The sequence below is a fragment of the Perna viridis genome, chromosome 2 (genome assembly GCF_037379345.1).
Source record: "Perna viridis isolate PV_CMFRI_1.1 ecotype Kerala chromosome 2, ASM3737934v1, whole genome shotgun sequence".
In the NCBI taxonomy this organism is placed as follows: domain Eukaryota; kingdom Metazoa; phylum Mollusca; class Bivalvia; order Mytilida; family Mytilidae; genus Perna; species Perna viridis.
The window spans coordinates 12,345,062-12,369,531 of NC_142446.1; the positions used below are offsets into that span (position 1 = coordinate 12,345,062).

The 24,470-nt window shown below is 34.2% G+C and overlaps 1 protein-coding gene across 3 annotated transcripts; it reads right to left on the bottom strand.

Annotated features, from left to right (window-relative positions):
* Nucleotides 1–575: 575 nt before the first annotated feature.
* LOC148623662 (galactose mutarotase-like) lies at nt 576–8,191 on the bottom strand. 3 transcript variants are annotated; one of them, XM_088565648.1, is made up of 9 exons: nt 7,955–8,191; nt 7,549–7,606; nt 5,279–5,406; nt 4,581–4,735; nt 3,807–4,016; nt 3,284–3,365; nt 2,036–2,180; nt 1,402–1,570; nt 576–835 (listed from the first exon to the last, which is right to left on the bottom strand). In XM_088565648.1, the coding sequence occupies exons 1-9, from the start codon at nt 8,070–8,072 to the stop codon at nt 758–760; spliced, it is 1,143 nt and encodes a 380-aa protein (XP_088421774.1). In that variant the 5' UTR covers nt 8,073–8,191; the 3' UTR covers nt 576–757. The 3 variants fall into 3 exon arrangements, with proteins under 3 accessions (XP_088421774.1, XP_088421777.1, XP_088421778.1); XM_088565651.1 differs by having other exon boundaries at nt 7,870–7,957; XM_088565652.1 differs by lacking the exon at nt 7,955–8,191 and adding an exon at nt 7,826–7,845.
* Nucleotides 8,192–24,470: the final 16,279 nt, after the last annotated feature.

The following is a 24,470-nucleotide window of genomic DNA, read 5'->3' on the forward strand; positions in this document are numbered from 1 at the left end:
TTTAATAACAGCCATGTGTCATAATATTAACACAAGCTTGAAAACTAGAAGCCTTTTTAAATGTCCATTACCCACTACAAGATGTTCATCATTGTAGCCACTCAACTTTGACAACCTGAAAGAATAACTGCAGTGTAGCCCACTGATACTATATTTGACTAGTGATTATGGACAAGTCTATAGGTGTATTCAGCAATATATCCAATGATTACTACCCATTCAATATATAGTTTGTGTTGAAAATCTTTTAACACGAAGCAATAAGAAACATCTGAGCTAGTGATGCCCCACACTCCAGCGCCAGTATACAGTAAAAATATATCTAGTGAAACCAGAAGCCCAAAATCAAATCCCAAGACAATGTATTTTGTCAAAATATCAAGTGGCAGTGTCCAATAGTTACAGGGGATACTGTTACAATAAAAATCTGATAGACAAGGGTATAAAGGAGTATACTATTCCTCCGGACTTGGGGAGATATAAAAGTATGATGGAGCAATAACCAACTTTAAACTGTCTTGATGTAATCAAGGAGCATCATACTAAACATTTGGGCTAAAATGTTGAAGACTCCATAACAATTGGAAGTATATTTTATTATTTTATAATTTTATTCATTCATTACAGGTAAAACTGATTTAAAACAAACCATGTCTCTTAATTCTTCTATTCCACTGTCATTCTTGAGCACTGGAAGACTGGCTTAGAGCTAGCAATTTACACGCTTCAAAGATTTGGATCCACTATCCTTTCCTTTTCATATTATTCCAAATTTATATGACGTGGTTTGAAGATAGGATTCTCCGGGACTCAACACGGTTGATGGAAATTCAGGCTGAAAGAAAAAAAAAAGAATGAAAATATGTATTGCAGACAGATAAAATTAGGTTGATCTCGTGATATATCAAATAAAATTAAAACGTAAAAATTATCAGTTATAACCCCATCCATACCACATCAAAATTTCTTCAAAAGGATCAGATTGTACAGCAACTTGAATATGTGACAAATTTCAGAACGAACACGACCATTAATAAAAAAGCACAACTATTTCATGATCAACTTAAAAGTTCAAACTGAAGTCAAATTCTGCATGAAGTTCAGTGTCATATAGATGCTATTATATCATTTATGAAAACCAAATACAGAATTCCAAACCTTAAACATTATATCCTTCAGGTCACCAACATAACCCAAGTCCCCTTATTCTTCTAATTTCTCTAACAAGATTTCCAGACGCAAAATATACAAATTTTAGCCTTAATATAAAAAATATAATGTCTATACAAAACAAATCATGCTCTGGACTTGCAGGAAAATTATATTACATAGTGGTAACTAAAAATAACTTTTTTTTTAATCTCTTTTCGCTTATTTACTAACTGCACTAGAGATACATACATTATTCGGACTGTCTGGGTAATGTTGGGCTTCTAAACAAAATCCGTTGTATCTACCATACCGTGCACCACCTTTTCCTATTTCGTCGAGGTAATATCCTGTGTAAAACTGTAAACCGGGTTCTGTACTGTATACCTCTAATGACCTACCACTAGATTCTTCATATATTCTGAAGATAATGACAATGGTGAAGTATAGAAATTGAAAGGGACTGTTCAGAGGTCTAGAGCATTGAATGTATCTAACTTTTTACTGAATGTTTAAACCTTTCTCGTCCTAAGGTGATAAGGTTACTGGTACATTAAAAATAAAACTTGAAAAACGAACGTCTAATACCACGACTGATATGCTGGAACCACATGGGCTTGCTCTCACTATCAAATATGAAGCCCCAAACTAGTAGTTAGTGTCTATATACTGGGCGGGCTGCATATTTGATAGTGGGAGCAAATCTCTGTGCTGGAATGACCTAGGTTACACCTACTTAAGTAATAATTCCATCCACTGAAGGGATCAGACATTCAAACTAGATCTAGGTGTTTAATCTGTTCATTCAATCAAACATTGTCTTACCCCTATAAATTTTTTGCTATATAAAAAAGTATTGAGAATTTTGGTAACTGTTCTTTCTTACCTGGCACGTAATTTCTTCCATCCTGCGTCGTTGAAACAGTAACAATGATCGTATCCAACATCACCATCGACTCTGTTAATAACGTCATGTAATAGTTTAGGTTGTCTCAAGTCCATAACCTTACCGTCCACTAGTGCTGGAGATCCTTAAATAAATTATTTTAAAAGATGTAGAGAAAAACCCCACAATTACATTTAATCAAAGCTAATAGATTACAAATATTTTCGAGCTTCTAATTTTCATGAAATAAATGAAGTTTTCTAACACTTTTTTGCACGTTCAGACTGCCAACATATCAAAACCCTCCTCTGAGCTGAAACATTTCTACTTACAGACATCAAAAAAGTTGGTTAATTACTTTCTCCATGCAGAAGTATTTCAGTAAAGTATCAATAATGTGGAGAGGCGCTTCCGAGCTAACTTAAAAAGCGGGTTATCTCCCCTTGTAGGCATTTGACAATAATTATTTTCCTCTATGCTCATCTACAATCACATGATACAAGGGAAGTGCAAATCGAGCTGCAGGTGCACAGTCAAAAATAGTTACATTGTTGTCCCAATCAGGAAGGAAACCGGTTAAATAATAAACATCTGTATGCACGTATGCGAGGCCAGAGTTTAGGAAGAATTTCACACCCATAGCCAGGGTTTTTGGGGTACTAAAGACCCTCTTAAAAAGAATAAGCACTATTAACATTGAAGTTTTGTTTGATTTTTTACTATTAAAGTCGATGGCAACTCGCGGAATCTAAAGAATCCCCCTCTACAAGTTCCTGCCTACTGGCCTGAATTTGTGCTAACAACAAATGTGGTTGTCGAATGGGCGGGTGGAAAGTCAGACCGGTTCTAACATACATCCCAATCGGAACTCCAAAGCCTACTTACACAAGAAAGTTATTTTTTAGTGTAGGGCAACGGCCAAGTAGTTCCGTTTGACATAAATGTCAGACCTTTGGTGGATAGTTGTAATAGTTGTTCAATCTATATTTTCGAAATTAATTATGTTTGAAAGAATAAATGTGTTTTGAAATCATAGAAAATGAGCTTATCTCCCTCGAAATAAATTATGCAATATTAATGAATAAAATCATGGCATATTCAACGGAATAAGGAATAAGTGAGACCTATTTTTTAGATTAAGCATCATTTATATTCATTGTATTGTGATTTCAAGTCCCTTGATTTAAAGCAATTATCAACTTGTTTTGAGTGAAATGTTTTTTTTCTGTAATAGAACTAATATAGTACCTGTTGGAATAGAGACGTTATTTACAGGGAGATATTTATCTGCAAACAACTGTGCCGTGTGGTTCAATACATCACCAGTGCCCTACAAAAATATCAAAATTTCTATTAATCAGAATGTTGTGACCCTGTCCACCACAAGGAGATACCTATTCTAATGTTCAACTCTTCTTTTTGCTACCGAACGTGACACCACAAATATTCTGTTGGTTTCCGGGACGCTTATCCTATTCTTGCAGGTGGTCTATGTGCAAGCTATCGATGAGAGTCCGATTTGCTCTTCGCATAAGGCTATTATTTAAAAATAGAAATGTCCACAAGTTGAAGTCTGGCTCAGAATTAGACGCAATTTCTGAAATTTTAATAGCCAACCACACTGACATAACTATTGTAGTGTATTCAAAGTAGGGTCGAGCTATTTGCAGTTCGTCAAAATAAGCAAAGATTAAATTTAAGTAAGCAGGTGTTGGCTGTATTTCAGTATCTGCCTGGTTAGATTTATTTAGTGCTGTTTGGTTGTATATACCTGTCCGGCTAAATTGAAGTAAGCATGATTTGTCAGATTTACTACGGTTTTCTTTGTAGTTGTTGCATTGTAATGTATCACTAATTCACTGTCATCAGTCAGCATATAAGTAACAATGGTGGTAACTTCTCCTGGGTACCCCTCCTCCATATCTACACTGACATACTTCAGGGCCAAAATACCCTCATCTTCAGAGGCTTCCCAAACTTTCTACAAAAAAAACTATTATAATTCATTACCCATTACCAGTTAGATCTACTGTAAGATTATGTTAATAGAAAGTTCAATTTGATCTACAATTTATGTAATTCCAGTTGTACACTATATTAAAGGGCTAGATACACTGAATATTTAAGTAGCACTGCAGCTAAGAATCATGCAAAATGTGATACATGATTGGAAAGCCTACACATATTTATTGTTGATATCTCGTTTAAAATGCTTTAATAAACAGAAATTAACATTTGGTTTTTCATATAACCCATGCTCATAGGAGATAAATATTGTATAGAATGCACTGCAGAATTCAAAAGTAAGGGAGATAACACTGTAAATGACACGCAAATACAATATAATCTATTTGATTTTCAATGTTGATTATCTCCTAAGAGCAGGCAGATTTGAATGAATAATTACACATTTCATAGTATAGACCCATAAAACAACTTATCACAAAAATAAAAATATGTAGCCTTTTTTGGGGTGTATCATATTTTTCAGATTTTGCATGATTCTTACAAAGACAGCTACGTAAAAGGTGTGGTTGGGGCTTACCTTGTCAAAACCCTTGATTCCACCATGCAGTGCATTAGGGCCATTGTTTACAGCAAGTGAATATTTGCTACCATCTAGAGTAAAATTACCGTTGGCAATTCTATTGGCATACCTTCCTATTATAGCACCGAAATATGGACCATTCTGCTTGTAGCCTGTATTTATACAACAAAAAATGATAAAGGATATTCATTGTAATAAAAATTTATTATAATCTACGAAGCTTAAGAATAATAGTGTTGTCAAGACGTATGTGAATGTATGAGGTTTCAGAATTATATTTCCGTTTTTGTCAGAGTTGAATGGTTTGGTCTTCTACAAATACCCATTATCTGAAAACAAATACAGGTTTTGATAATTTATATATCAATGATAACTTATAATAACTGGATAGCAATTTTATGAACAATTATTATAAGCCTAGTATGATAATTAGGGTGTACTGATAGTATATATTTTGTATTTAGTACACAATAAAAACTGATTAGCCTTATAATTTCTGTAATTTGGGTTAATAATCCCAAATAATGGTTTCCTGTATCAAAGGTGCAATGTGGCAGTGGAATTCAAGTCATAGTTACACAATCTACATGCATTATGGACTACAAATAAAAAATAATAATCCATTAGAGGTAGAAAGGTATTCCACCTGTTGCAATTTAGTACCTGTGTTGCAATTTAAAAAAAAGTGGACTTACCATCTAGACTGTCGTATCCCAGTGTAATATCAGTAACTTTACCATTTTTATCAGGAGTAAAAATGTTCGTTATTATTCCACCTAAGTTTATTATCTGTACTTTTACTTTCTCGTTTTGAAGTGTGTACCTATCACATGAAATAAAGAAAAAATAACATAATTAAAGAATCACGGCTATCTATTTCATTCCTATGTTCGAATAAGGACACAGCAAAAGTTAGCATATGACCAGAATGAAAGAAGTTAAAAATCAGTTACAGAAAAAGTCAACCACCACGTGAAGTAAATTAACCCAGAACTACGCAAAATAATGAGGAAGGCGAAACCTTAAACGCTCCCGAAGAAACATATGAATTCATACACATAAGTGGTTTCATCATATTTGTCAGCCCTGTCATTATTAACTTCCAAATTGGTAAAATGTGTCGTGATATACGTTTTTTTAATGTCTCTAATAGTTTCATCCAATCGCCAGTGGTCAACACAATGCAAAATCGTACGATGATTTTTGTTCAGTGTGGACACACCAGAGAGTTTAGACACTATATAACACAAAATTTTAAAAATTTAAAAATCGAAACACAAAAAAGTTGCTTAGTATTTGCTGTAGAAATGTTGAGAAATGATTAAATTTACAAGGGATTTTTTTCCTTTATGTAATTTAATGCAGAAATTGTGATTTGGTCATGTGGAAGAATGCCTAAATTTAGGACATTTGGCAGTGGTCACTTTTCATGTCTACGGGGTCTCCGAAGCATAGGTGCTAAAAAATAAAAAAAATGATGGTGGATTTTTCTGACACTCTTATAGAAATCTGCTGTTTTACACGTAATTGGTGAAGTTTTATGGAGTTTGAAGCGGTGGATTTTTTTAAATGTCAAATTGGGTCTGTTGAAATGCACCTCGAAACTAATAGTGGTCTCGTACATGATACCATTGATAATACAACGACTTATGCTCCCTTAGTAAGCGTATTAAGAAAAAGCAAATTTGTACAAAAATATATATGGTCGTTGCATGTGTTTTCGATCGGCATGTAAAAACGTTTGAAAACACCGTAATATAGCAGAGTTATTTTATGTCCATTTCAGACAAAATTTTATAATTAAACGGGTACAAAACCTATTTTTATTCTCCCCAAGTGTTTTTATCACATTTCTATTCGTAACTTTCTTACCCCAAAAACACATTTCTTAATGCTCTAAATTAACTAACCCCACCCTTGTTTGTCTGCAAACTTCCTTTGGTAATGACGACATAAAATCATAGAACCGTTCTGGCCTGTGAACTTTTCTTTTTTTTTTCAACGAGAATCTTAAGGAGGCTAAGATTTGTATATTTAATTTGTTCTTATCATCAAACCAAAGTTATTGAGTTTTTTTTTGTGAAGTTACCTACAAGACCTAACTGTATCCTTATCTCAATCCCTAAAACATCTTAATTCATAAATACAGAAAATTCAGAAAAAAATTGTTATATACATGTAGTATAAACGAATTAAAAGATAACTTATCATAGATATCTTGATATTGACTAGACATAGTGCAAGCATGATTACTGCAAATTCATTGCAATTTCAACAGAATTGATGCTACATCAAATTCATTGTGCTAAAATGTAAAATAAAACAATTTGTTTTCTAAAACAATATAAAACAATAATGTCCGTTTAATTCATCAGTAAGTACATCTGATCGAATTCATACATGAGCAGTATTTGACATACATTTTTTGGAGTTCCGTGTTAATAAAAAAAAACAATCATATGCATTTATATTCATCAACCTATGCAGAAAAAACTAGAAAAGACTTTAAGCGACCGATCTCAAACATAAAAATAAGTGATATGCAAATTTATGAAATAATACAATAACATCGTTTTTTTATACGAAAATAAACAAAAACCCACACGGACACTCGTGTTCTAATCCCAGCGTAGACAGGAAAGGTACACACATGAACTATTTTAAGTAGCAGTCGTTAAAAAATAGACAGGATGTGATTCATACATGTAAAAAAAATATCGAATTCACTAAACATAAATAGATTGTGAATGAAACTGGCACTTTAAAAGAGTTATCGGTCTTGATTTGGTTAATATTAGCGGGGTGATTGTATGATGTAGCATACATGTAGACAGAAAAAAACATCGTTCTTCTACCATGACGAAGTAACAATTGTGTGTATTAGTTGATCTGAAGTTCCTTCCTGTGGTTGACCTACTACAGTTACAATATGCCGAAGAATTGTCAAAAGAATTTCTAAGCTTACTTGTATATGTGCTGTCCGTCAATTTCTCCAAAAGCTTCTTTAGTGATCATTTTGTTCTCTGCAAAGAAAAATTAACAACACTTTTAAGCTTTACTTCAACCTTAACATGATAATAACGATCAACACATGGTTTGAGAGGATTTAAATCAATACTTGTAGTGTTGTGAATTGAAGTTTATACAAATGTGCGTGTAAAACTTTATATTTAGAACAAGATTATATCCTAGTTATTTAATTTGAAAGAACACAGAAGAGACAAGATCAAATACATCAGTACACAGTGTACAGGCATTTTGTATAAAATACGTTGATATAAAGTACTCAAAGCAATAGGGTGGTTCCTGCTTCAGAAGCTTCTCTTTTCAGAGTGAATATATATAGTATCAATGTTATGGTAATGGCTTACCTGTACAAGTATGACCTCTAGTGGCGAGGTATATAACTACCGCCACAAGAACTATAATTACAATTGTCACAAAGAGAAGAATGCAAAATAAGTTCCGTTTACTTTGTTTTCGTGGCATCGTTTAATTGCATTAAACGCAAAAAATGGCGGAATTTATTCGACCGTAAACGTAGCTAGTTGTATAGACCGATTATCTCAATAAAAGTAACCTTTTACTTGCTATTAATTCGTAGTCACATTTCAATAGTTTGAAGTTACCTGTACGAAGAATACACACATATGAACTTAACTCGCAGTCGTATAAATTTTAGTGCCAAAAATGTTTAGCAAAAGCGTGTTTAAAGATTTAGGGACCGGAAGGTATTCTATATAATATAATATATAGTACCATCCCTAAATCTTCAAATACGCTAATTATTTACATTTTGTTGACTAAAATTCACACGTAAAATCATCGTATGATTTTTTTTAAATAAAAAGCTTCGCAAAGCGAAACATGATACCACCGCAGTGGTCAAACCCTGTTGGGACAAGTGTGTGCACAATATTATAGGTTATAAGCTCCCAAATAATCGTCTATAATTATTTAGACAGTCAGAAGATTCTGTTGGAGGATGAGGCGTTAGCCGACTCCCTACAACAGAATCTGCTGACTGTCTAATTAAATATTCGTAAACGGTAAAGGGAGCTTATATCAATTATACGATTTTGTGGACTAAAATTCATACGTATACATGATCGTATGATTTTTTAAATAAAAAGCTTCGAAGAGCGAAACGTGATACCACCGCAGTGGTCAAACCCTAAACAGTTGGGACAAGAGTGGGCACAATATTATAGGTAATAAGCTCCCAAATGATCGTCTATAGTTATTTAGACAGTCAGAAGATTCTGTTGGAGGATGAGGCGTTAGCCGAATCCCTCCAATAGAATCTGCTGACTGTCTAATCAAATAATTGTAGACGGTAAAGGGAGCTTATAACAATTTTTGTACAATTTTGTGGTTACTAGGTGAATATATTTTTTTTGTCTTGGTGTTCAGGTCAAATGTACACATTGGCTGGTGGCGTGATTGAACTGTCTAGGCCAAATTAATTGTTTAAAAGTGCACACTTAGCGTTCTTCGTTTCACTGATAGAGCTACATCAGTCTCAACATCATTCTTCAACTATTGTTATCATTGGTGGATGGATTTTCCTTTTATGGCCATTTGCATATTGTTCATTCAAATATTTTCACCGGCAGTGGCGGATGGATATTTCTTCATTTGCATATTGCTGCTTCGGTTATTTGGATGAATGGTTTTATCCAAGCATCAGTGGTCAACACAACGCAAAATCGTACAATGGATTTTGACTCGGCTTATAGTTCATTGTGGACACATCAGAGGGTTTAGACACAATATGACACAAAATTTTCAGAATTTCAAACTCGAAACACAAAAAAGTCGATTTTTATGGGTGTGACACCTTTGACCCCTTTTTACCCCCAAGATATCTTGTAAAAGATATGAGATATCTTTTATAGTATATAAATTAAAAATAGTAGACATAAATAAAGATATCCTCAAAGTGAAATAAATATAAATATGGAGTACATGTCATTGTCACGACCATCTCCAATTTACATCACCTAAGATACATGTTGAAGATGGTCTTCTTCTTTTCATACAAAAAACTCTTGGACTTCATCATATTTGCACTAAACTCTTCTCTATACATTATACATCACACATTACTGCACTCTCTTTACTAAGCAAGTTTTGAAATCCAGTTTATGAGCCGACGTCATCATTACACAGACCAGTCTTGACTAAAGCCTTGTTATCCATCGCAGTGGATAGTAGGGGCTGGCTGTCAAGACAGTCTTGTGGACATTATTTTGGATAGTGGTCATCACAGACTCTTTAAACCAGTTTGTGCTAAAGGTCAGGGTGACGAAAAACGTTAATTTCTTCCATTCCTGTTTGTCGACAAAGATGATCCCCGTGCAGTTTCGGATTTTAAAAGAATAGGCCTGCAGCAGCGCTAAGCTTGTCGTAAAAGGCGACTAAATAGTGCCCATAAACCTAGCCGGGGGCTAGGCGCTCTGCCCACAGAGCAACTGGGATGTGTGTCCCAGGTGGTGGAATGGGGTACCCCTGGCGTGTTACATGCTGGGGTTGTCAGGCTATAATACGGAAAACCTGATCGCAAACCATAGTGGTGCACCGTATTGGGAAAGATGCCACGTTCCTCGCACGTTAAAGATCCCTGCTGTGGTATTCGATAGGAGTAGGAACCTTTGCGCTCCGCCACATGAGGCTAAATTGCCTGACCTTACCCATCTCTCCTTTTTTCTGGTGGCAATCAAAATTTGTCGACCCTATTATCCTTGTGTCCCATCCTTTTTTTTTTATTTCATCATCATTTCATGTTCATCGTCTGAATATAGCTGAAATATTGCTGCTCGGTCGTTAAACCCCAATAATCAATCAATCAATCAATCAATCAATCAACAAAGATGCCATTATAATCCTCCATCACGGAACCGCCACGAACAAAATCCGCCGTATTAAATTTCAGACAAATCCATACCAATTATTTCATATTCCTACATTTCACTTATTGAATCCCAAAGGGGTATTGCAGGACCTCAAGATTGAAGACTTCAACGCTAAACCACCGAACTATTCTCGCAAAATTCTCCATTCAAATAATTGCTTTCAAGTAACGTCATTTCAGGGGATTGAAGACATCGTAGAAAACATATCTCAGTATAAAGACCTCACTAAAGGTGCCAAACACCTTAAACCTATTCAATATATTAGAATTATAACTGTAGAATTCTTGTGAATGTCGTGGAGGACTATGGCAGAAAATGGATAAAACGAGAACAAAAAGATCTTGAATCGCTGTCAGAGTAAATTTGCAATGTATATTTTCATGTTTAAAACATATCGAAACATATGTTTATGACCAATGTGGTAAAAATATGAATAAAATACATGAAATCATTTATTTTCGAAAATAATATGTAAACCGTACTTAACATATGTTGTAATTTTTCCTATGTACTCTTTGGCGAATCGATAAATCCACAATATTTAAAAGTTAAAATATATTTAATATAGATAGTACTAAGCATTTATAGTATTCACGCAAGTGGAGAATAACTGCTACAAATCAGTATTCACTCCCGAGACTAATTCACACATATAACAGTTCATTCAGTCACACAGAATATTGGGCCTTATTCCTCAATTGGAGACATACTCCTAATGAGTCATACAATAGTTATCTTTAATATTTCAAATTGTCATTTACAATCTGAGTTCGGAGACTAATATTGTATCATTGAAACTAACTTTAAGACTTATTTAAGACTGACTTTATTGTACAAATCACAAACTATATGTATTGTAATCCTGTAGATACGCCCCTTTTTACAAACAAAACCTCTCTCTAGGTATCAAAAATCTGAATATTCGATCTCTCAATAAAATTCCTCAACATTCTGAAAAATAATAGACAACACAAATAAAATATATGTTTTCTATTCGGCTAAGCTACACGACATGGTAATACCTTACAAACTATAGACAAGAAAAATAACTTTAAGTGTGTTGTTTCAGCAACTGATTAAGTCCATAACATTGTTTCTACCTGCAAGATGCATTACATACAATGCTTATGTAGATATTAATAGCTGTAATAAGTCCTATACTCTACCATACTCTCAAAAGAAAAGAAAGGAAAGAAAGGAGATCGTGAAAAACATAAATCCGCCTTACCCTCTTGTGTTCTCTACAAAAGATGATTGTGATCTTCCGTGCATTTTTTGGATTCCAAAACTCCACAAAAATCAATCCAAAAACAACGCTACATGGCTGGATCTATATATATACTACCAAACCTTTTTCGAAACTATTAACTTTCGTACTTATTGCGACACTTGTTACTCCCGATGTGGTGTTAATTCAATGTGGATCTATCGAAGATCTTTTGAAAACCCTCAGTTCTAGATTATTATCGGAATATAATTGCATCAAGGTCTATGATTTTTCAACTCTTTATACATCTTTTCCCAATACTCAGTTGGAATCCCGACTCTAACATTTTACTCCAAAAAATATGGAACACCTAGATACAAATACGTAGTACATGGTAGGGATTCTTCATACCTTGTGAAAATGATTCTGTTTTGAACTTAAAATGTCTCATCAAAGGATCCTTGTTTCTCAGTCTATGATATCCACAAATGTATTTTTTTCTTAAAAGGAGTATCGATTGTATCGATATTGTATCAAGAAGGGGAAGGCTCCACTTACCATGTATATAACACAGCTGTTATTTCTTAAATTCTGTGGAGCTAGCATCGTAATTAATATATTTATCGTAGGTTAAATTGTATATTTATGGGAAGGCACTGGATCTTTTTCTGTTTCTTACAAGATATCGCTTTCCACTTAAGTTTGCCTGGTGGCGTTTCTGTTGAATTATTTTTACAGTATTCAAGTTTGTTCATTATTTTATTTTATTGATCTTATTTCTTTTCTTGGTAAGATTTATCAATTGCTCAATTGGCTTCAGTGTGCTTTAAAGGCTTTAACTTATTGTGTTTAAGATTGCATTTTAAGATTCACATTGCAACCTCTAAATAAATATCAAGGCTTTTATATATTTCGTGCATTTCAAGACGAGAACGATCTACCAATCAAACAGACCCTAAGTTGTTCTAGTCCGACACGCTGATTCGATTTTTATTGTGCTAGCATACACAAGCAACACCCTGCTTGGGGCACACCACTCCCAATCGGGCGCATTAGTGTCATCACTCTCCCCTTAAACACCTTGTCCTTGGCGGAGAAGCAGAGACTACAATTTTTTATATTGTATCTCTGGAATTACTCGGTCGGGGTCGAACCCACGACCTCCTGCACATGAGGCGATCACGCTATCCTGAGTCCTCCGATACGGTTCAACTATTTGAAGCATATATTTCTAAGACAACCTGTTTCTTGTCTGGATATCGAATTTAATGTGCCTGGTAACCAACATAAGAAAATCTCAAATATCAAAGAAGGTTGTTAAAAAATTACGCATTTTACATAAACATAAACTAGGAGAAGGGCGCTATTGGTGCCCATTGAAATGCTGACAACCTAATGAAAAATTTACCTCCAAACGACACAACACACTATCGATGAGGAACTCCCAACATACTGATTATCTATGTACAACGAAACTATTTGCTTTTTGTTGTATTTAAAGACTTTTCGAATTAAAGATTTCAGTCAAAGTTTTAAGTGGTAAAGCGGCAAGGTAGTATACATAGAGTAGAAAAGTCAATGACTTTGATGGATGCAACTTCAGTGAATGGCTTGGATTTCAGATATTGTGAAAGATCTTTGGAATTATTTAGAATCCATGAATGGTTATGATATTGTGCGAGTATATAATTTCACAGGTTGTCCCTCTTTCACTGCTGTAGGATTTTTGGTCGGTCAAATGAAGTGACATTTATTATATCGAAACTGTTAATGATCCATCAATATACCAATGTTTGTAAAGAGGTTTATGAAGTTTAGGTATCCAATATAATTAAGTTAAGTCTTCTGAACTAGCATTCATAGGTATGTTTTAGGAAGTCATAGTATTCCAGGTTTTCACCTATGTTGAATGTGGTGCGTTTGTATCTAGAATTAATATACTCTTCTTGTATGCTCAAATCGACAAGAAGACACTCATAATATTACGACTTTATACACAATACAATTTTGCTTGAAGATTTATCTACTGGAGCAATAACATATTTGATAGGAAAACAACTTTGTTTCATGGTCTTCGAATACGGATAATGTCGAATATTACTTTTAGCGGAATTTCCTAATCTGCGAATCAAATTTTCGTTGTACCAAATATCACGAGAATGGATATGGCGAATATGTCCAAGAGACAACCTTACCGGGAGGAAAAATGTCAGCTCAAGGTCACCCGTGTGTCTTCAATGAACGATGGGGAAACCCTCATTCAGGGTAGGCTGCAACACTATATACAGATACAGCGAAATATTTGCGCCCCTATAAATTCCAACAGCATAAAAGAAAACTGAAAATGAAAACGAAACAAGATATACAGAGGCCAGAAATTCCTAACTTGGGACAGGGACAAAATAGCGGCGGGGTTAAAGTACTTTGGCGTGATCACAACCCTCCCTCTTTTAAATCTGGCCACTGTGGAAAAAATATTACAATAAAACAGAATTAAAGTAGCAGATAACTGACATGCCAGCTCTAGACTAATTTAAGTCTACAAAATGTTATGTCCTAGTTCATCGTTTGCAGGGTTGATAAGGTACATCAAGGACATGTACAACCCTTGTCGTGCCGAAAACTGCTTTTAAATATAGTGTGATAGTTTTTGTGTAAAGATCCTATGAGCGAATCAAAATGCAATCTTCAACGATTTGACAACAATATCATAATTATATCCCTTACGAATGATTCTATTCAACGATTTAGTCAACTTGTTGGGTGAGTATTGAACTTTCCGTGCGTTTTGATAAATATTACCTCAAAATACAGGGTGGGAGATACCCGTACGATCTAATCGTTTACAAGTACATGACTTACTTGTATCGGCTGAAAAATTTGTGAATGTTTTTACTAGTTTCTTGGTTATATAAAGATGCCTTTCGTAAAATCCGAAACATTGTTATAAATACGAGCAAATCGAATAAACTGTGATATGTAAACACCACATGATGGCAACAAGGGAACAAAGCACAAACAATTGCATTTTTGTAGGCTTCTTTTACGATGGCTTATATTTTGTGTAGTTTCGACGATGAGTCGAACGCTGTCATTATCAATAGATAGGTCCAAATATGTGTGCATAATTCAATATACCAGTATTTGTAACCTATGGTTACATCAGGATACATGTTTACAAAATAATAGGGTAGTAATTTGCAATTGGTTACTTGAAAATAAAGTAAATTTGAATTTCTTTCTAAACCCAGGTTACACTGGTTACAATTGTTACATGGGTTACATCTCAATATTTAACATTTTCCTTGGGCAGTTGCTCAGTTTTCAGTGCATTTCTAGTCAATTTACATGGGTACACTGGTTACTTTAACTATTTCCAAGGTTACAATAAATTTGAATTCTTTTTAAACCCAGGTCACACTGGTTACAGTGGTTACAACTCAAAATTTAATATTTTCCTTGGACAGTTTCTTAGTTTTCAGAGCATTTTAAGTCAGGTTAAGTGGGTACACTGGTTACATTAATTAAAGTTAAGGTTGCGGTAAATTTTAATTTCTAAACCCTGGTTACAATAGTTACAATGGTTACATTTTAAGATATGATATTTTCCTTGTACAGTTTCTCAAAAAAAAAAAAAAAAAAAAAAAAAAAAACAAGTAATTACATGTGTTGAATGCTGTATAAGTATTATATTTGAATTATATGGTATGGTTTGAATATCATCATATATATTTTCAAGCACCAAAGGTTTTGCCAATGGATAAATGTTTACATTAAGTCAACATCCCCCTTTTTAACAATGGGAGTTAGATGTCTGTATATTCCCTATTCCAATTAATGTCCTTAGTTAAAATGCGATGACAAGGTTTTACATTTTAAAGAAGGTTTCCTAAAATCATTGCTTGACATCTTGTTTGTTGGTCTATTTTGCTCTCTACTTCTGTCTTCAGGAAGACGGTGTTAAAGATTTATACTTTTCACATCATTTTTCTGTCTCCACAGTAACTACATTCGTTTGGCTAGATCTTTCATTCTCAGTTTCCGCTATATAGATGACGTATTATCTTTAAACAATCCTAATTTCGGGGATTTGATACATCGCATCTACCCAAAAGAACTCGAGATAAAGGATACTACAGACACTGTGAAGTCAGCCTCATATCTTGACCTACACTTAGAAATCGATGGTAAAGGAAAACTATTGACCAAACTTTACGACAAACGTGATGACTTTTTGCATCGCGCTAGAACTCTAACAAATAGGCTTCTGGAACAGGGTTATGTTGCTACAAGATTGAAGTCATCACTACAGAAGTTTTATGGTCGTCATCATGAACTCGTGGATCGTTATGGTGTATCCATCTGCACCATGAAAACTGATTTATTCAACGGGTCATAGATTTCCTTTCCTCGTTTGTCAACCCCGGACTTGACTTTTTATGAGCAACTCGGCGGGTGTTTCTAGAACAGCAGAGGACGCTTACCCTACCGGTGCACCTGGTCCATGCTCCCAGTTTTAGTGGAATAGTGTGAAGGACAAGTATACAAAATTTTTCAATAGTCTGAAAATTGAGTTGATGGCCCAAAATATAATAATACTTGCATAGTTCATAATTTTACTTATTCTCTGAACAACTCAATGATTTATTGTTTACAAGAATTCATTGCTGATTACTATCTGTCCTGCCAAGCTAAAGATTACCCATTAGAATAAAAAAAAGATACTTGTTCAAATGGACCAGTGGCAATAGTAAATTACAAGTATGAATCAAATTTGACTAGTCTGAGACATCCGACTTTTAAATATGCAGACTGCCTTCCTCCTATTCATCTAACCACAAGGTTACACTGAAGTATGCCTTGTGATATTGTGAAATTGTAAAGAAGTTTGTTCCTCTAATTTTTTAACTGGATTATTAATATGCTTTAAAAACAAAGATTCAAATAAATTTGACGGATAATCAATACAATTAAAAATGTGTTTATTTTATTAAGCAGAGTACAGTTATCTTCTAGTAACAATTTTCAAAACAAGATATCTTTTCATCTTTTATTTTCAGTATTACATCTATAGTTGTTATAATTTTAGGTGTACCCTCCCCTTTATTACAAACTGGTTGACGGTTTCAACTATGCCATTTGTTTGGGATGACCCATCAACAGAAGCTGTCCGTAGACCTTGGTGGGAGAGCAATAAGAGGGAAATCCATAGACAATCCCAGACCCCCACTCTCTGGCTGCCTTGTTACAGCTAATTTCGACCTCAGCAACTTTTTAAGGTAAGGTGGCAATTAGAATGGTAAAAGTGTCTCAGGCATGAAGTAATCCAAAGATAGTAATTCATTCTCTCTCTTTTGCAAAATGGTAGCTGGGTATTCTAAGGATCACTCTAAGAGGAAATCAAAGGCCATTGGCCCTAAAATGTATAAAATGAGGCAAAAAATAGGGAGGCATGGATCAATGGCCCATTTTGGGTTGGAAAATAATGCATTAATCATATTATTGGCCCATAGATCACTCATTTCATGTGACAGGAATGGATAATTGACCCAGTAGAGAAAATCCAACAGTTCTGTATTCTAATATGATAAAATACAAAAACCTTTCATGTCAAAAAGTTGATAAATTCACCAATTTACATGCAACAAAGTGAGTGGTCTTATTCTAACCCTAGCAATTCTGACTAAATAATAAATCATAATTCGAAAAACTGACACCAGTGATATTAATTGACTCCTATTTTGCATTAAAGGTACTTCAGCAGACTTTTTATCATCCCAGTGTTGCATACTGATATTCAGAAGCAACAAGGGAAAGGTCGGAGCTGGAGTTGTTAGCAAGTCTGCCAGTGCAGCCTTCCCATTCATAATGAGGGAGATGTTCTCTGTCACAGCCCAAGAAGTTTTTAATAAAACAGCAAGCATTCAGGACAAGTTGTTGGCAGATTTGCGCATTCTGCAAGGAACTGATTACCCCCTACTAATTGCCGAAAAGGTAACAGTATTCACAATATATTGAATGGGGACCTATGAATTTGTAAGTAGTTAACATATTTCTACAAAAATAAAGTTTGAATTGTTTCTTCAACTTTTAGTGGGCATAAAGTGCTGCTCATAACTTTGAGATAGTAAAACAAAGAATTTGTATGCACAATATTTAAATTATGCAAACAGAAATAATGAATAAACAGAATACCCAAAACAGTTATCTATTAGGTACAGTTACTGTCCCGAGCTAAAGACTAGAGAGAAATTAATCATTTATGATTTTAAGGGGAATGCTTTGAGACCTTTTATCTCATTTTCAGTTGATTATTACTATGATTATTATTATGTGACACTTGATGATTTGTGAAGACTTCAGGGGATAATGTTCATTTCACTTTTGATTCCAAAGAAGCTGTCAACTTCTTGCAACGTATACTAATTGTGGAGTCCTAATGTGGCTGCTACATTAATTTTTACAATACATTGTTCTTTAAGCTATTCTCTAACTAAAGATTACAATTGTTGAATCTGAATCTTTTATTAAGATATACATTACTGTCAACTGAAATAGCAGGAGTACTTTCAGGAGTACACATTTTGATTGAATAAAAAAAATATATAAACTATCATCTCTTTGACATAATTTAACTAGGTGAAAGTAACATCAACCTCATCGGATAATTCATTTGTTAGATGTTTATACTTCCATGAAAAGAAATGAGTCTATTTGAAATAACCTCGATACATGTGATGCACCACATCATTAAGGACATTTCTTTATTAAAACAGGTAAAAAATATAATGTATAAGCAAGAGAAGATTTCACTTTTATAAAGAATGATTCTAATTTTTAGAAATAATCAATGCTGTTGATGGAGAAGTCCCAGTGGTCCCTCAGCCTAACCAACCACAGATGCAGCCTGAACAGCAACTATTGCTAAACCGACAAGAGGCTCAACCTCAACAACAACAGGCAGAGCCAGACCAGGTGCCTCCACGCCGACTTCAGGCAGAGCCAGATCAGATTCATCCACGCCGACTTCAGGATGAGTCAGACCAGATGCCTCCAGCGCAACCTCAGGGTGAGCCAGACCAGATGCCTCCAGGCCAACTACAGCCAGAGCCAGAGTTAGAGCCAAACCAGCAGATACCAAACCAACAGCAACCAGAACCAGAGCCCCAGCTAGACCAGCAGCTTCCACCTATAATCCCTACAATTAGACCAGCAACAAAAAAAAAGAAAGGTGTGGTCGGTGCCAGAAGAAGGGCTTTGCACTTCTTCTCTGGATCCAATGTAATGCATGTCATCAATGGTTCCACAAGAAGTGCACAGACCTAACAACAACCCAGTTCAGGACAATGGAGAAGACAAATGCAGAGTGGAACTGTGGTTGCTGATGTTAACACTTGAGACATACATGTACCAATGAACTTTCATTGTAATATTTTAAATTCTATATGATGAGATTTACATGTAGTACCTGATACAATTTTAAGATATGAAATTCAAAGACACTATCAATATTTTTAGTTGATAAACTCGTTACAATTTAAATGTTTGTTTCTGTGTCTCAAATCTATGCTATAAGTTGAAACAGCTTTAGAATATTTTTAATTTATTATCAATACAAATATGTAGTTTTCCAATTATCAATCTTATAAATATTAAAAAGATATATATTTTCAATTGAAATTTTATATATCACATACTTTTATTGTATATGTTTTATTCTATTATGTTGAATACTTTCATATGTATGTATATTATTTGTCAAATTAAATTATATATTAAAAAAATATTTTTGTTATTGTACCATTTTTATGACACAAATCAACCCATGTAACCATTGTAACCAGTGTACCCATGTAACCTGACTAAAATGCACTGAAAACTGAAAAACCGTGCAAGGAAAACATTAAATATTGAGATATAACCATTTTAACCATAGTGACCTGGGTTAAGAAAGAAATTCAAATTTACTGAAACCTTGAAAATAGTTAAAGTAACCAGTGTACTCACAAACCTGTCTAATAATTAACTAAAAACTAAGAAATTGTACTAATAAGATGTAACCCATGTAACCATTGTAACCAGTGTAACTTGAGTTTAGAAAAAAATTCAAATTTACTGTAACCTTAACTTTAGTTAATGTAACCAGTGTATCCATGTAACCTGACCTAAAATGCACTGAAAACTGAGAAATTGTCCAAGGAAAATATTGAATATTGAGATGTATCCCATGTAACCATTGTAACCATGTATAATGCAAGCCAAAATGGACAAAAATGAGTATTTTCTAATATTAAAAATGATTTTTTAATATTACAAATGCATTGATGTCTCCATAGATGGTCTCCTTCCTTTCATACAAAAACCTCTTGGACTTCATCACATTAGAACCAAACTTTATTCTATTCCTTCTCACTCTACTACACTCCCTTTACAAAACAAGTCTTGACACTCCTGTTTCTGACCCCACGTCATCATTATACAGACTTGCTGCCATCATTTTGGATATTGGTTTCCACAGACTCTTTAAACCACTTTGTGTGAAAAGTCAAGATGAAGAAAAACGATCATTTCTTCCACTACCGTTTGTCAACAAAGGTATAGATGCAATTAATTTGGCTAACATCCTCCATCACAAAAACGTTACCAACAAAATTCCCCCATATTTCAAAGACAAATCCATACCAATTATTTCATATTCCTATACTTCACCCATTGCATCCAAAATTTTCAATTATAAAAGGCTATTGCAGAACCTAAAGATTGAGGACTTCAAGGCTCTCCATTCAAATATGGTCCTTCTGGTCACGTCGTTACGGGAGATTAAACCATTATCGAAAACGAATCTCTGCGTAATATTCTTTCTAAAGGTCCCAAGTACCGTGAACCACGCTCCATAAATTGGAATTATAACTTTAAAGTTCTTATGGATGCCGTCGAGGACTATGCAAGACAATGGATAAAACGAGAACAAGAAGACATTGATTCTCTGTCAGAGTGGTTAAAGGCCGTGAGGTCTTTAATTTTGAAACGAATGAAAGTTTTAAGTAGGTCAATGAGTACCAAGGCTACATCAGTTTTCAAAGACCCCGATGTAGCAAAAACATTGTCTACTATACATGACAAGTATGTTGTCGTACCAGCAGACAAAGCCCAAAACAACATTGTTTTTGTCTGCAAAACGTTTTATATCCAATGTTTATTATCAGAGGTAGACGTAGAAAATAATAGCAGTGATAGGATCTACACTGCTACCACTCTCTCCAAAGAAAAGATTGTGGAAAACCATAAATCAGTGCTATCGTCTTTTGGTCTCTCTATCAGGGACGATGATTGTGATTTACCGTCTATGTACTGGATTCCTAAACTTCACAAGAATCCATACAAACAACGTTTGTTTCCCTCGTTTGTCTACCCCGGACTTTACTTTCTATGAGCAACTCGGCGGGTGTTTCTAGAATTGCAGAGGACGCTTACCCTACCGGTGCAGGTGGTCCATGCTCCCAGTTTTTATTGGAGTCCGAGTTGCTCATTTACTTTTGTTACTTTGTATGTATGATTTTAGTTACTTTATGTTCTTTGTTGTGTATATCTGTTTTCCATGCCCGGTCTTTGTCCCTGGATTACATTCTTTTGATTACCGCTATAACCTTGGTTCCCTTGATTACTCTTTCATAGCTGGATCTGCAAAATGTACCACCAAACGTCTTTCAAAACCTTCAACTTCTATACTCACAACTGTCAAAGAGGGTCTACAGTCATACCACAACCCTTGTTACTCCCGTAGTGGTATTAATTCAATGTGGATCCTGAAAAATTCGAAAGATCTTTTGGAGACAATCAGTTCAAGACTATTATCTGAATATAATAGCATTAAAACCTATGATTTTTCAACACTGTATACTTCTATTCCCCATACTCAGTTAAAATCCCGACTTAAAAATATTATACATCGTTGTTTTTCCAAAAAAGATGGTACACCTAGATACAAATATATGGTTCTTGGTAGAGATTCCTCATACTTTGTAAGAAATAATTCCAAATCATCTTCCAAATATACAGAGGAAGGTGTTTACAAAATGCTGGAATTTTTAATCGACAACATATTTGTCCAGTGTGGTGGACGTGTTTTTCAACAAACGGTCGGCATTCCAATGGGAGCAAATTGTGCTCCTTTACTTGCTGACCTATTCCTTTACTCTTATGAGGCTGACTTTATAGCTGATCTGATCAGAAAGAAAGAATATCGTTTGGCTAGATCCATCAATCTCAGTTTCCGCTATATAGATGACGTATTATATTTAAACAATCCTAATTTCGGGGATTTGATACATTGCATCTACCCAAAAGAACTTGAGATAAAGGATACTACAGACACTGTGAAGTCAGCCTCATATCTTGACCTACACTTAGAAATCGATGGTAAAGGAAAACTATTGACCAAACTTTCCGACAAACGTGATGACTTTTCATTCAGAATTGTTAACTTTCCTTTCATCTGTGGCAACATCCCTTCGGCTCCTGCGTATGGAGTGTTCATTATAACAACTCATACGTTATGCCAGAGCTTGCCGAAACTACGCAGACTTTTTGTATCGCGCTAGAACTCTAACAAATAGGCTTCTGGAACAGGGTTATGTTGCTACAAGATTGAAGTCATCACTACAGAAGTTTTATGGTCGTCATCATGAACTCGTGGATCGTTATGGTGTATCCATCAGCACCATGAAAACTGATGTATTCAACGGGTCATAGTTTTCCTTTCCTCGTTTGTCAACCCCGGACTTTACTTTCTATGAGCAACTCGGCGGGTGTTTCTAGAACAGCAGAGGACGCTTACCCTACCGGTGCACCTGGTCCATGCTCCCAGTTTTTAGTGGAGTCCGAGTTGCTCATTTACTTTTGTTACTTTGTATGTATGATTTTAGTTACTTTATGTTCTTTGTTGTGAATGTCTGTTTTCCATGTCTGGTCTTTGTCCCTGGATTACATTCTTTTGATTACCGCTATAACCTTGGTTCCCTTGATTACTCTAATATTACAAATTAGATTTCTTATATCACAAAACACTTTTTAATATAAAAAAATCAACTTCTAATATTAAAAAATCGTTTTTTTAATATTAGAAATTCAATATTACAAATACATTTTCTAATATTACAAATTAGAATTCTAATATTACAAATTAGATTTCTGATATCACAAAACACTTTTTTAATATTAAAAAATGGATTGAATTTCTAATATTATTCCTAGTTTTTAATATTAGAAATTGATTTTCTAATATTAGAAAATGCGTTTGTCGTATTCATTTACGATTTTTTAATATTAGAAAATCATTTTGTAATATTAAAAATGTGAATATTGCAAAGTGATTTTCTGATATTAAAAATTCATTTTGTAATATTACGTATTCAATTTGTAATATTTCAAAATGTGTGATGTTTTATAATATTACTTAATCACAAATTTGTAATATTAGAAAATGAATTTTTTATATTACAAAATGAATTTCTAATATTAAAAAATCATTTTCTAATATTAAAAATTCATTTTCTAATATTATGAAATATTGATTTTTGTCCACTTTGGCTTGCCATACATGTAACCTGAATAAGAATGTACCAAACTGTGGTTGAGCATAAGGGAACAAGTTGAAGCAGTGTTTTCCAGGGGCGTAGCTGCCTATACGCAAATACGCAGCTGCGTACTTTCGGAAAAAGTAACAAAAATAAAAACATACATTTTAAAGATGAAATAAAGGTTTTATGCAATGACTCACTGGAGGCTTTGAGCGACCCCCCCCCCCACCAGGACCCCTCGCCGTAATTTTGCGTACAAATAAATCAGGCCTAGCTACGCTGTTTTCAATGAAATGTGTACTAGTGTAACCATGTAACTGGTTGTAACTATACCTATTAATGGGATTACAAATGTTGATATATTGGATTTTGCATACATTTCTTGCCATATATGATTATCAACTTCTTATCTAAGCTCTTGATAGACTGGACCCAGGTATCCTAATAACGACATTGTGAGCATCCCTTAGTTTTAGTTCAGGTCGCATTAAGAAGGTGATGTCACATAATTCTGGTTTTGGTCGGATATACGGAATGTTTTAAAACACTTTGGGTCCCCGGGAACCAGAATTAACATTCTGTATCCGTCAATACTTCTGTAACACAGTGGCTTACAAGTACGTAGGAAATTCAACAAATCAGTGTACGTGAAAGGGGGAAAAAACAAACAAACAAACAAAAACAAACGAACGAACAAACAAACACAACAAAACAAAACAAACAAAAACAAACGAACAAACAAACAAAATACAACTACTTTAATAATTACATTAATCAATTTAAGCTCTTACATAATATAAACCTATGGAGTGACATGTACTGATATATGTATTTATATATAATAAACGGTAATGTCAGTATTGAAAATTGAAGTATTGTATAACATCATGTTTTTTTCTCGTTTCTAAACAGTTGATATGAAACTGGAAGACATCTTGAAAGAAGGTTTATGCAAGCCAAAGTGGACAAAATGGATATTTTCTACCGTAATATTAAAAAGTCAACATTTAATAATAAATTAATATAATAAAATAATTATCTGATATTGCTTATTCTTTTTCACATATAGTCGGCGTCACATAAATAACATACTGTTAAAATTTGAATAAAAATATTTTCTACGACTTTATTGACACCTACCGTCGTTTAAATTGTCTTAAATGACTTGCTCATTCGTTTAGCCAAA